At 50.8% G+C, this 13,734-nt stretch overlaps 6 protein-coding genes across 6 annotated transcripts; 4 read left to right on the top strand and 2 right to left on the bottom strand.

Moving 5' to 3' along the window:
• Window positions 1-480: 480 nt before the first annotated feature.
• AYO21_02839 (hypothetical protein) lies at window positions 481-1,535 on the top strand (the record flags this gene model as incomplete). Its single annotated transcript, XM_022652815.1, has 3 exons — window positions 481-539; window positions 616-789; window positions 872-1,535. 3 exons carry the CDS (start codon window positions 481-483, stop codon window positions 1,533-1,535), a joined length of 897 nt encoding a protein of 298 aa, XP_022514840.1.
• A 537-nt stretch (window positions 1,536-2,072) lies between these two features.
• AYO21_02840 (hypothetical protein) lies at window positions 2,073-3,792 on the bottom strand (the record flags this gene model as incomplete). The annotated part of the gene is made up of 2 exons (XM_022652816.1): window positions 2,073-2,269; window positions 2,325-3,792. 2 exons carry the CDS (start codon window positions 3,790-3,792, stop codon window positions 2,073-2,075), a joined length of 1,665 nt encoding a protein of 554 aa, XP_022514841.1.
• Window positions 3,793-4,509: 717 nt separating this feature from the next.
• AYO21_02841 (hypothetical protein) lies at window positions 4,510-5,376 on the top strand (the record flags this gene model as incomplete). The annotated part of the gene is made up of 2 exons (XM_022652817.1): window positions 4,510-4,863; window positions 4,918-5,376. The coding sequence occupies 2 exons, from the start codon at window positions 4,510-4,512 to the stop codon at window positions 5,374-5,376; spliced, it is 813 nt and encodes a 270-aa protein (XP_022514842.1).
• A 38-nt stretch (window positions 5,377-5,414) lies between these two features.
• On the bottom strand, window positions 5,415-6,570 carry AYO21_02842 (hypothetical protein; the record flags this gene model as incomplete). The annotated part of the gene is made up of 3 exons (XM_022652818.1): window positions 5,415-5,858; window positions 5,909-6,478; window positions 6,529-6,570. The coding sequence occupies 3 exons, from the start codon at window positions 6,568-6,570 to the stop codon at window positions 5,415-5,417; spliced, it is 1,056 nt and encodes a 351-aa protein (XP_022514843.1).
• A 1,374-nt stretch (window positions 6,571-7,944) lies between these two features.
• On the top strand, window positions 7,945-9,420 carry AYO21_02843 (hypothetical protein; the record flags this gene model as incomplete). The annotated part of the gene is made up of 1 exon (XM_022652819.1): window positions 7,945-9,420. One exon carries the CDS (start codon window positions 7,945-7,947, stop codon window positions 9,418-9,420), a length of 1,476 nt encoding a protein of 491 aa, XP_022514844.1.
• Window positions 9,421-11,659: 2,239 nt separating this feature from the next.
• On the top strand, window positions 11,660-13,588 carry AYO21_02844 (hypothetical protein; the record flags this gene model as incomplete). Its single annotated transcript, XM_022652820.1, has 3 exons — window positions 11,660-12,111; window positions 12,165-12,626; window positions 12,682-13,588. 3 exons carry the CDS (start codon window positions 11,660-11,662, stop codon window positions 13,586-13,588), a joined length of 1,821 nt encoding a protein of 606 aa, XP_022514845.1.
• Between the last annotated feature and the right edge of the window lie 146 nt (window positions 13,589-13,734).

Here is a 13,734-nt window from a genome sequence, read left to right on the forward strand (position 1 = left end):
CTGTGTGTGTGTCTGTGTGTGTCTGTGTGCGTGAGAGAGAGAGATAGAATGTCGATTCTCGGGGAACAGATAGCTTGTTGGATGCTGCGACTATAATCAACAACAAAGAAACCTACTTTGAATCAAATCACATAATGAAGAAATGGTGATTCGTGGTTTGAGCCAAGTCAACCCGGGCGCATCTAGGCGACGCTAACTTCGCCCACGTCCGTGTTTGTTGAGGTTCCACAAGGGTTGGAGAGACCAAAGGCGGACCTCTTCAGCGTGACGGTCTAGCGTCCTATTATGGAGAAGAACTCCATACTCGGTACATGGAAACTCCATACATGGGGTTCTCCTTAAGGAAAGGATAAAAGTATAGAACCGCTACCTCCCATCATTCAAAGCCTCTCCTTTCTGCTCCGGTAGTCTAGTCAATTCGGTGTGAATTTTAACAAAGCAAGGGGTTTTCAGGTACTGCCTACTCCAATACTAACCATCATGGGAAAGAAGCGAGTCCTGATTGGGTATGGCATCGACGTGGATGCGGTCAGTGGATGGTAAGGCTACTCCTGGACAAAACACCTCGACAAACTAACTCAGCTCCCAAAAAAGGATCAATACCATTGATGGCAGTCACGCGGACCCAACGGATGTGTCGCGTGGTGTTTTCGGAGCAACGGTCGGCATTGACCGCCTTCTCAAACTCTGGGAGCGCTATCACATCAAGACATCGTGGTTTGTTCCAGCACACTCGATCGAAAGCTTCCCTGAACAGATCGCCAAGGTTAGAGATGCCGGTCATGAAATGTACGTTTTTCTCTCTCTGTGGAGCATTGTATATGGCGGTTTTTTGGTTTGGATCTAACTCTTTGCTCAATTCTTTTTTTAGAGGCTTGCACGGTTATACTCACGAATTCGTGTCTACTCTGACTGAAGAGCAGCAACGGGATGTTCTGAGACGCTCGATCAACGTACTGACCTCTTTCGTGGGTAAGAAGCCTCGAGGCTGGACAGCCCCTGCTTGGGCTACCTCTCGGGAATGTGTCAAGCTTTTGGAGGAGTTTGGTATTGAATACGATCACTCCTTTATGCACCACGACTTCCAGCCGTATTATCTCCCCCACATCAACACGGATCCCTGGAAGGAAACCGACACGAGCAAGGACGCCGAGACTTGGATGGTCCCCATGAGTGCGTGGAAAGACTCGAGCGTCGTCGAGATTCCTGCAAATTGGCATCTGGACGACTGGCCCCCTTTCCAATTCTCCTTCAAGGGACCGAGCCACGGCTACGTTGATCCATGGGCGTTGGAAAAACTCTGGAGAGATCAGTTCTCGTTTTGTTATCGAGAGTACGACACCTTTATCTTCCCCATCAGTATCCATCCACAGGTGAGCGGGAAACCGCAGGTCTTGCTCATGCACGAGAGATTCATTGAATTTGTCAACGGGCATGAGGGCGTCGAATGGGTCACGATGGACCAGATGGTGGACGAGTTCAAAGCTGGTAACATTCAAGGTGCGACCGTGAAAGGCGGGCAAAAGGGCAAATAGTTTTCTGTCGACTCGACGCATAGATCGCCCGTCGCTAGTCCGACGACATTACGGTTGACTCTTTTCAACATGAGTTCTTTGAAGAATAAATGCTCGCTCCTGACTTGAGACTTTCAAACATCATAAAAATCGACGTAATTTACTGTTGATGGATTCACAAAGCTCGACCTTCATGTTCGCCGCCGCGTGGCTTAACTGCCATGTGAGACACGTCAAGGGATCACCAGTAAAACGTGGACGACTTTGGTGCCTCACAACGCCTACAAGGGTCTGCCAGACGGTCCACGAACACTACACACCACAGAGATAGATATAAAGATGGGTCATTGTGTATATATATACATATATTCCGCTGAAGGAACCACTTACCCATCAAGCTGCACAAGAATATCAAAAAAATTCCTCCTCCACGCCCATCTTGCTGAAATCTCCTCGGCTCACCACCGGGAGAGATTTCTGAGTCTTGGGGCTACTTAGCATTACTGAAATAGCCGGAAAATGCCCCCAACATGTCTTGTCCCCCAGGGTGGCCCCGTCTCAATGAACACGTAGCCCTTGTTCTTCAACTAGTTTCCAGTATGCTCGAGCCGTATACTTGCGAAATCTGCTGCCGTACATGATCATCACGAAGGTGAGACACCAGATGAATAGCCCCAGAAAAGTGAGTAGTATGAAGGCCCCCTGCAAGCCCAAGGCGTCGATCATGGGAACAATTGCATAAGCAAAACCGAAGCCTGATAATGACCATTGTCAGTGAAACCGCCATCATGGCTTCCCCTGGTGACTTACCGATAGTGTTCCGAATCAAGACCACCGACACAAGACCCTCACCGGCGACCTCTTTGTAGCTGTCAATGACATAATTGTACGCCACTGAGGAACCCATGGGCAGAGTGGCACAGAAAATACCCAAACCGAAAGCGAGACCGACCCAGTGGATGTTGTGAGCCGCGCCGACGCCAAACAGTAGGCACCCCAATGGATGTAGAATTAGTGCGAAGAGGAACACCCATAGACGATGTTCCGGCTCAAAGACACCGTTGTTGCGGCGTGCCATATAAACAGCCACTCTGTCGCTCAACTGCCCTGAGAAGTAGCTGCCAAATCCCACTCCAATGACAGCGGCAATGTAGAAGACGCCGACAATGTTGGCGCTGAAGTTGTAGGGCTCTGCACCTAATATACTCGGAAGAGTGCCGTTGACAACATTGAACCAAGAGAGAGACAATGCAACCAGCAGACCAGAGTAGATGACGGCGGGAAATCGTAGCAGAGCGATAGAAAGATAACAGTTCCTCCACACCGTGCTCTTCCTCCTTGCGTCGTGAGTAGGAAGAAAACTAAGTCGTTTCCAGTACGACTTCGGCTGGCTCACAATGTCAAGCGTCGCGTCGACACTGGTCGTCGGGGCCTTGATGGTGTCTGCTCCTGTTGCTTCAAGTGCACCACCCTTTTCTCCCTTTTGGGGGAGTGCGACATTGGCCTCGGCATCGTAGATGGCAGTCTTTGATGCGATGCTGTCGATATTCTCGGCAGAGATCACGTCGGGCCGGTAGAAGGCCGTCTCCTCAAAGGTGAAGAACAGCCAAACGAACAGACCGGCGCCGATGATGCAGACAATGTATTCGATCCATTGCCAACCCAAAGAGTCAGCAACAAAGCCTGCTGGAATGCAGCCTAGAAAGGGGCCGTTGAACAGCAACCACACGTAGATGCTCATGTAAAACCCTCTCTCGTGGCTGAAATGTAAGTCGGCCACGATGAGCTCGAGGAGTGTCTCGACTGGACCTGCGGATATACCCATGAGAACGCGGTTGGCATACCATTGTGCCGTATTCTTGCACCATGCCTGCCAAAGAGCTTGGACGATGACTAGCAGGAACGACAACAACAGGACTGGTCGTCGACCGTAATTGAGGGCAAGCGATTGCCAAATAAGATTCGAATAGCCGATGAAGAGGAAATAGATGCCGACGCCAGTATTGATGTTGGCAACGGGGATCCCAGTCTTCTCTTGGATTTGTAGATTTGCCGGGGTGTAGCACGAGACCATGAGCACCACGCCCAGGGTATAGATGTTGTAGCCCAAGACGCTGACGAGCTTGCGCCACTTGGACCAATTGAGAGGATCATCAGGATGATCTGATGGCTGAGGCAGTAGAATGATATCGTGGTTTTTCGGACTGCGACGGACACCTTGGATGTGATCCGCCTGATCAACCTGATGGACGGTTCCGGGGATTGGCAAGTCAGACATATCGAAAAGTTTAGGTCCGAGAGAAATATGTGTAAAAAGACACCTCTGCCTAAGTCTCAGTAGTGATAGAAGTAGCAAGATATACCTCGACGATGTCTGGAGCCAGGTGGGCGGACCCTGAATAATAACACCCACAAATGGCTTTTAGAATGGACGACTAACATGGCGATAAGAGCTCGAATGCGGACCCTCCCCCGAGGCCTCTGAAGCCCCCGCTTCGACTGAGCTTCTTCCGGAGTCTATTGATTCTCGACTAAAAAGCCGGGGGGAATCCACAGATTGCAGTTCGGGGAGTTTGGTGGCGCAACTGGAGACTTTTGGGAAGGAGTACTGAGTATTATTGCCTAGAATCAGGCGTTTAGAAGAAGCCACGGGAATGAGCGACGGGAATGAGCGATGGGAGTGAGCGACGGAAATGAGCGACGGGGTAGGCGACGGGGTAGGCGACGGAGAAGGCGACGGGACGCACGGGATGGAGAGCGATCTAATAGAGCAATCCTGATTGCACGGCATAGTCTCAGACATGGGCAAACCACCATCGTTCTGTGGTCTGTGGTCTGTGGTCTGAAATGCGGCTTTCTTGTCCTTGACTATCACTGTTTATCCGGCGAGCCCGAGGTCAAGTTCTCGTCTTGCTTGCGGGGAAGAAGACAAAAGGATCAAAGAGTGCTTGTGCCCAATCCTAAAACCCGGACACGTGAAGTACAGTGCATCGTCATGGCGCAAGATCCGGTTGTTATTGTCACAGGTGGAGTGGCTGGTATCGGTGCCGCAATTGTCGACCAGCTCCTGCGAGAGAATGCCAGACTTGTGGTGGTTGATCTGGCTGAGGAGCCGTTGAGGCAACGACAGGCAACGCTTGGAAAGGACAAGTTCCAGTACGTGATCGGCGATGTGAGTAACGATCAAGTCAATTCGCAGGCTGTGGAACTCGCCATCAAGACTTGGGCAAAGATTGATGCCGTTGCCCTCAACGCTGGGATTATGGCACCAATTCAGCGAATATGCGACATGGCATCGACAGAAGTGACAAAGATCTTCAATGTCAATGTTGTAGCTCATGTATCCATGGTAAGTCCAGTCAAGGTCGCACAATACGTGCTCCGAGGCTAACCCTTCTACCAGCTTTCGGCGGCAATCCCGCATTTGAGAAAATCCAAAGGGAGAGTCATCTTTACGTCGTCAGATGCTGGCGAGCAGCTGCGCTGGAAGGCCTGGGGGGCCTATGGAGCTTCGAAAGCAGCGGTCAACTTTTTTGCCCAGGCATTGACTTTGGAGGAGCCTGATATCACAGCCATCGCTGTATATCCTGGTATCGTAAATACACCCCTTGTCAACAAACTGATCCGCGGAGAATGTGAGTACGATCCGAAATTCTCTGCAGCGTCTAGAGACGCTTTGGCTGACGAAATAGTTCCGGGAATGACTGCCGACGAGTTGGAGGAGTACATAGCGTATCTACGCCCTAGACTGGTAGAGCCTCACCAGCCGGGATCTGTGATAGCAAAGCTTGCTGTAAAGGCGTCACCTGACTTGAGGGGCAAAATCGCTTTCTGGGACGACGTCATGTTTAATATGGATTGATAGCCCTCGTCCGTTGATATGGAATATTGAGCGAGACTTCAATCAATGTTTTCTGCATAGGACCTTGGTGACGACATATGAGCCAAAGAATCCATGAGCGCTCCCGACTCTGGCCATTTGAGAGAACATCGCTCGAGCGTCCTCAAGGCCAGAGGATACCAGGAAATCTGGGCCCCCCCGTCCTGATAAAGCCACAGCGCTGCCTTGTAAGTCCAGTGCGCAGTGAAGACCGTGAAGATGGTATTGGGACGACAGTATTCGTGCAGGAGCTCCAGTGCACTTTTTGTAGTTGTATCTACCAAAAACCGTGTTTCGCAGCGCGCAGTGTGAGTGATTGGAGACCAGTTTTGATCGACCGGTTTATCGAATGCTGCTGTGTCTTGAACTTCGGTAGTGCAGCTGTTGCGATACTTCCATTGCTCCTGATATTGCGAGGTCAAGAAGGCCGTTTGATTCGACAGGTCTAATGTTTGTGACACGTCCTATTCGAGATTTAATCAACCGCGAGGGCTTCACTAGAGTATTCACTCACCATTTCTGGACGTCCTGAGGGTCTATCAAGAGCCGAGCCAACCAAGTTATCGAGACAGGATAGCATACATCGTAATGGTAGTTCCAAGGGAGAATTCTCCAGAACCCCGCGACTAGCCAACTCCGTCATCAAAGACTTTGAGAAGGCAATCATTTGACCCAAAGATCCTTTGCGTGGATCGAAGAGACAGCGTAGAGCCAGTAATAGAACGGCCTGGAGAGCCTCTACAGAGACTTGGGACATGACATCCTCAGCATGTGCCACGGCATGTCGATATAGTTCGTCTGAGAGGAGCACGAGCCTGAGGTCATTCTTCGGCAGGCAATGGCATGCAATAGAATAAACCATTGCGCGGACGTATAAGAGGAATCGGTTGCTGCCATAGGTCTGCGATGTGACAGTGAAAAACTCCGAGGGCCAGTCAAAAACCGGATATACCTTGTGGATAACATGGAAGTATCTCTCCATCAAGAACGTGTGCATCTCCGAGGTCACTGACGAACCGTTCGTGAAGTTGATAGGAAGCTCCAAGGTGGGACTGGGTTCGTCATTGGAAATGGCAGAGAGAGCCTGGGCAGGTATTGCAAGAGCTGCGCGGCTGCCGAGATATCTTGACATACCTCGTACTGGTACGAGGTGCGCGGACACGGTATCATGGCCATCGCCGCTCGATTTGTGGCCCCTTTTAGCTTTGAGGGCTTTGATATGGTCTAGTAGGGAAGCAACGTATATGTGAGATGGTCAGCATGTAGATCCAGACTAGGATAAGCTACACATACTGTCGTGGCAGTCTCTCGTTCGTGATGAGATCTAGGAAAAAACATTCTTCTTCTGCTTTTGTGCAGTTCTGGCATGCTGGCAGTTGGAGATCACATCGCTTTTTGTTCTTGCGGCACCGTTGACATGCCGGAAGTAGCTTGAGTATTGCTTGTAGGTCGGCCATGGAACTATCATCTGATCTTCCGGCGTCTGATATCTCGTCCTCATGGCGTTGAACCTGCATGTCGAGATGAAAATAATGGTACTTGATCGAGTATCACCGACTATCAATATGATTCAAAGACAGCAACACTAAGGATTTTGATGTATCTTGACATCGCATTTTGGTAGAGTTGACCTTATGACCGGAGACTATCTTGACAGTAGAGAGATGGGGAAGATAGAGGGCGGCCGGCGACAGCATTCACGATGGGTGGCCCAAGCCGCCTTGCCCGCTGTGTCATTAGCGTCTTCTGGTCATCTGAAAATGACTAGTGCTGTCCATCACGTGAGATTTCTCAACCAAATGTTCAGCAGAACCTTGCCGCTATAATATGATGACGTAGATTTCTGGAACAGTAATACCGAGTATATGTCCGACCCCCTCACGTACGGATTAGCGCTAAATTTCCACCAGTCTTATCTGTAAGTTTTACCAAAGGACTGCTGTGGCAGCCTCCCCATTCCAATCTGGAAGGGCGGTAAGCGACAAGTCACCATCGCATGATTGAATGCACGTAACCTTGGTCTAGGAGTTGTTCGCCACTACAATGAAGACGCAATGAGACCTACAGGAAGGGTCCAAAGGCGCACTGCAGCATGTACGCGATGCCGCCAAAGGAAAATAAAGGTAATGACCAAACCTACAACACATGAAGATCTAAATTTACGAGCATAACCAGTGCGACGCAAACCGGCCGACGTGTTCCAAGTGTCTCGAGGCAAACCTGCCATGCGATACGCGAGAGAACTCGTCTGGATCTACTGTGCCGCAGAGTATCGCTAGATATCTGGAAGGCTACATCGCATCTCTTGAGCGCGAAAGTGACAATACTCCACGGTCGACCTCATCATCTACCAACAAAACCCCAGCTTCTTCTCAAACGGTCCCACGGCAAAGAAAGATACATCTCCATCAAGGTTCAACAGTGGTTGGTGTCGTCTTACAAGCAATCACCCCCTCTTATCTCGGCATAGAGACAAATCTACATATTCCCCGATGCACCTTTACACCTACGCAGACCCCAACAGCTCGTAGGGGTTTGGAGCTCTTCGAAATGCAAGATCACAATAGTTTGCCAATTCAGAGCCCATCCTCAACCCTCCCATTATCAGCTATTACCCTTACAGTGGCGGAATTCCTGCTCAACACCTATACGAACCGGGTGAATCCTCAGTATCCGATTTACCTCCCAGCAGACGTCCAGGAACCTTTCAATGCGGTGTATTATCGAACGGTGGCTGACCGATCTTTGCTCACTGAGCCTTCTTCCTGTCATACCTATATTGTCAGTCTGGTCATGGCCATTTCCCTTAGTACGGCTGCACGGCACAAACAGGCACATGCTCAGTCGTTGGCAACTGGTCTGTTCAAGACCGCCGTCCAACACGTGCCTAAGATGTGGTCGAATGACTTGTCTGGTTTGCAGGCGTTGCTGCTGGCTACGCAATACGTCTTTCTGAACCCCGACGTGGCTAATCTGACCCTCTTGACCGGGTTGGCAAGTGAAGCATGTATCGACATGGGTCTCCACCAAGAACCTCCATCTGATTGTGTACTGAACGCTCAAGAGCGGGAATTACGACGTCGAGTCTTTTGGTGTGCGTGGGAGATGGAAGTGGCCGTCGCCGCCTGCGTTCGACGGGCCCCGAAAATCCCGAACGACATCATTACCACTGCTCTGCCTTATGGGCCTGGCGACCTCGCCATATCACCGGCTCTCTCCGATATGACGGACCAGTCGCCTAATTTCATGATTTCCGGCCGCATATGGGCCTACAGAAGATTGGAAAGCGAGATCATGAACGTATTGTACCGCAGCCCCACCCTCTCAGAGGATCCATTGCTACTTGAAGCTTGGATTTCCGAAATGGAGGACAAAATAAGGACGTGGCGGGAAGAAGTCAATGTTGCTGCTGCTGACAACAAGGATGACTCGAAAAAGTCGCAGTGGGACGAGCTCATTCTTTATGCTCAGATTGGCTATCACTACGTTCTGGTCTGTCTTTTTGGACCCTGTCCACGAATTCCAACACGATCTAGGCCGGATCTACTCAAGGCTTTCGCAGCAGCTGTTTGTGTTGCGTCAGGCTATTACGATCAAGCTAATTCGGCAGCAGGCCACACCAAATATGTCTTTCATTCGTGCTATCACACCTTTTCTTCGGCCATAGTCTTTCTTTATACCTTGGAAACCTGCAAAAACGCCATCTTCGAGTCTTACACATTCACCGAAATCGAAAACTTCCTCGAGTACTTTCCCATGTTGTTCTCGACCATGGCAGAACGCTGGCCAGCAGTCTCGCGGTGCTCACAGGAGTTTCAGCAGCGCCTCCAGCCGATCAAAGACGAGTACACGACTTTCATCTTCGAGCGCGCCAGCGAGCCTGATTACGAGGCGCCTGGGCGGAACAGCTGGCGAACCGTGGAGGGCGATGGCGAACGGGAGAAACTGGATGATAATTTCTACGATATACCCTACGATTGGAATGTTGAGTTTGGCTTTGGAATCGACAACATATTCTCAAATTAGTTTCGAGTGTACGATCTTGATGTGGCTTTTGGAGATAGACATAATAAATCTTGGCAATCCCTTGGTAAGGCGCACCTAAGCTCGGGGTAGATTTTACTCATATTTTGGTGCCAAGGGATCATCCCCTTGTTCGCCAAACTTCCAAACTTCCTGCATGGCGAGTGGTAAGGACGTCAAGGGCTTTACAGCCTCCGTAAAGATTCTGGACTCCTGGCAAAGTCTGGGTGTTTATTTTGTCCTTGTGTTTGCTCGGAACACCGTCTGCTACATTTCTGCTACTTACACAGCCTGCAATACTATTGTCGTCCGATGTCCCCAATACAAACCAGGGTTCGTGCCGTCTTGCCGAAAACGCCCAACCGGCGTAGTCAAGGTACCCGGTGGTGCTAGCAGTAGCATTGTCACCTTCGGATCCCGAGCTCGCTAGCTGCACAGACAAAAGAACACGCGGAATGCTGACCCTCTTTGTCCCAGCTTGTCGTGTTCTCGGTCAACTCGATCCCACCCGAGCTCGTTCAACATGCGCTTACACCAACCACAGTTGCCTCCCCCACTCTACAAACCGTACGAGGGATGGATCTATCAATCACGGACCTCAATTCCACACTTAGCGAGATCAGCTGGCCAATTAACAGCCAATGACACCTTCCTGAAAATACAACTCTGCCAGCTTTAATGTGGCTCCTCAGTCTACTCTGTACGAGGCATACCAGAACACAATTGCTCCTTGTCACCACAAAATCTCCCAAATTCCGTGTGCACCAAAGTACAAATCGGGTTTCTGATTTGAGTCGGCGGCATCTCCCACCTGTCCGCGAGCAGGTCCAATTGAAGACTTACACAAGTGGCTTGCACATCTTCACAATGGGACCTGATCGACCAGCGACGAATCGTACTCTCCCTCGAAACTAGAAACCACCGCAGAAGCAGAAGGGATAAGCCACACAAAACTGGCTGCCGTGAGTGTGGCCAAGAGTGGAGAGAACAGTTGGCTGCCCGGCCAGGCTTAACCACTCTTGAATATTCCCCCGCGACCACGAAACTCAATGATAGCAGATCAGTGGCAATGGGTGACAGGACCATGTGGGCCAGCCGCGCAGGGCGTTGCGTGGACAAGCTTTCAGGCGAAGCTTAGCAATTGCTTCTACTACCTTGAAGACACCAAAGTTACTTTCGGACAGGGGTGTTCGGGACCTTCAACCAATGGTGTGGCACCACTTAAGGGTGAAGATGATAGGTCTTCATCCCGAATGGGCATGATCGAACAATCTCGAAGAGCAGGCAAATTTAGCAGAAGATTGTGCAGGGACAATCACCAATGGAAAAGACTGGCCACTATGGCCGTGAAGATGACCAGACTACTTCCGGAGATGCCAACATTCTGAGCCTCCAGGGAATGACACAACTCCAATTATGGCATCGACAATGGCTGAACTTGTCCCCAGCAAACAAGATCCCTGCTATCGCTCGCTTGTCTCGCCCACAACTAGCGCGAATTGGGAATTGGCGACGTCTATTGGGGACAAGTCCTATTCTCCTTCGGTGTGGATCCTTTCCTCCCGCAGGGCTTTGGGCTTTTCGCCCGACATCAATTTTACCTGCCTGATTGCGTTACGCCTACCACCACCACGTCGGCGTCTTGCGCTGTCGTATGATTTCATAACTCATGATTGACAGCCAAACCCTTCTCTGCGTCTCGCTAAATCGAATGGACACTCCTCTTTGATGAGGTTAGTGCGCAATCGCCTCACCACCTTGCCTCTCCCAAGGCAGTGCTACCCTTCCAAAACAGCCAACAGCGATCGCATGTTGACGTTGCAATCTCAGATTTCACGTTGCCTCTCCTCTCTGGCGCCATGAGAATGGACACTCGGCCCTCGATCCATGCAAGGGGTCGTTCTAGAATACACCAATTACCTGAGTTTGCCCTATCATCAATCAACGGAACGACGCCGAACAGCGCGAAGATCATGGGGTCTCGTGGCGTCACACCATCCTCCGATCATTCGCAGAGCAGATTGCTCAGGTACTCGCAGAGCGAGTTCAGCGTTTGCGCTATGAGCTAAGAGTACGACCTTACTACCGATATCTCTGTCTCCAAGCGAAGGACACTGGGTACAGTTGCTATAAGACTAAGTGGCACCTCGCTTTCTGCAGTCCACTCTCCCCTCCATCAACTGTCTCCCTTTGGTAGTACTGTTACAATCTAGCACAGAACTCTTTCTTCAAGGCGAGGGATATGGCATCTGGAGTTGGATCTATCTCTGGCCCCGGCGCCGTGGACGACAAGCGTCTGCGTCCCCATGGGCTTGACTCGACTACTTTCCCCACAAGGGTCTTAGCAAAGCTCCACGACCCCAGCATTCCTTTTGAAGAGTATCTTCACTATGCAAAGATCACTCGCCAAGAAGAAGATCGCTTGTACGGTCCCGGAAGCGACTTCACCCAAGGCTCTGGACCTACGATGACTTTCATCAAAGAGAAGATTCTTCGTAAGCGAGTCGAGAACCGTCGCGAGTCTGTTCCTCAACCCAGGCTGTCCATCAGCGCGCAAGGCGATGGACAAATCGTGAGGCACGAGACGGATTCAGGCAACGAAAAGTCGGTCGTCGAGAATAAGAAGTATGAGCCCATGACCATATCTGATGACGAATGGATTCAAGCTTCACGCGCAGCCAGAACAGCTACTTGGTATTGTCAACCCCGACTGACTTGGACCCTTCCACTGCTAACCGCACGTGTAGGGGTGCCGTCTTCTACCTCATTACCACCGACATTCTCGGTCCCTTCAGTACGGGGTATGCCTTCTCTCAAATGGGTCTTGGCCCCGGTGTTACGCTCTTCACTGTCTTTGGTGCCCTCGCTGGTTACAGTGGCTACCAGCTTTGGCGCATGTACCTCCAGATGGACAGCGACCGCTATCCGATGAAAGGCTATGGCGACATCGCCTTCCGCGTGTACGGCCCCTGGTTCCGCCACACCTGCAACCTTCTGCAGTCGTTCCAATTCTTCCTCAATGTCGCCCTCATCATCCTCAGCAGCGGCCAGTCCATTAGCCAGCTGTCCAAGGGTCAATTGTGCTTCATAGTCTGCGTGGTGGTCTGTATGATCGCAGGCTGTATCATTGGGCAGATTCGAACCCTACAGCGGTTCGGCTGGTTGGCTTCTTGGGCGGTGTTCCTCAACTTGTTCATCATTTTCGCAACGTGAGTTTTATCTTCTGATCTGTTGAAATTTCGTTCGTGACTGACGGTTTCCTAGCATGGGAGTCATGGCTCACTCTCCTCCAAACTACAAACTCTATGCGGCGTCAAACCCTGACTTTGATATCAACAACCCGACACCAATTCAAGTTTCGGGCGCCGCTCCACCCGGCCTCGGCATCGTCGACAACGTCAATGGTCTGATGAATGCCGTCTTCTCCTTTGGTGGCGCCACTCTGTTTGTGGAGCTTATGGCTGAGATGCGTCGCCCTATGGATTTCTGGAAGGGCCTCCTCTGCGCAGATCTGCTCATCTATGCCTGCTACATGGTTTACGGAATCTACACTTATTGCATGCAAGGGCAGTACGCCTACAATGTTTCGTACCAGGGTGTCTCACCTTATGGTTGGCAAACGGCGTGCAACATTATCGGTCTCATCACCGGTCTTATTGCCGCTGTTCTTTACGGCAACATTGGCATCAAAGTTCTCTACAACAATATGGGCCGTGATCTCCTCAATTTCCCACTGCTGGAATCCAAGACAGGCAAATGGATCTGGGTTTTCTTTGTTCCCATCTACTGGACTCTCGCTTGGGTTGTCACTCAATCCGTCCCTCAAATCAACACGTGGATCGTCCTCGTCGGTGCAGGGTGCATTTTGCAATTCACATATACTTTCCCACCTTTCTTGATGTTGGGCTTCAAGTGTCAGCGCGATGCCATGCTTCCGGGTGAGACATTTGACCCAGCCACAGGCACCGTTCACCACCTGGACAGCGGCGTCAAGAGGTGGTGGCGAGGGTTCAAGAAGGAACTGTGGTGGAATCTGTTCGACCTGATCTTCTACTTGGGTAGTATTGTGACGATGATTCTAGGTCTGTATGCCGCATTTAGCTCGATGGTCGATGCGTACAAGAGCTCTGTGAACTTGAGCGCCTGGAGATGTGAGAGTCCTACAGGATGATCAAGGAAGATGGACGGGTTCTTGAGAGCTTGGTAGTGGTAAACAGCATAGCAGAGAGGCGGAAGAATCAGGTACAGGCTAGCGCTGTGGAAGAGAACCTAGCTGTGGTTTCATCATGGCTGCAAGATCCTGGGTAGATGAGGGTT

The sequence above is a fragment of the Fonsecaea monophora genome (assembly GCF_001642475.1).
Source record: "Fonsecaea monophora strain CBS 269.37 chromosome Unknown Scaff13, whole genome shotgun sequence".
NCBI lineage: Eukaryota > Fungi > Ascomycota > Eurotiomycetes > Chaetothyriales > Herpotrichiellaceae > Fonsecaea > Fonsecaea monophora.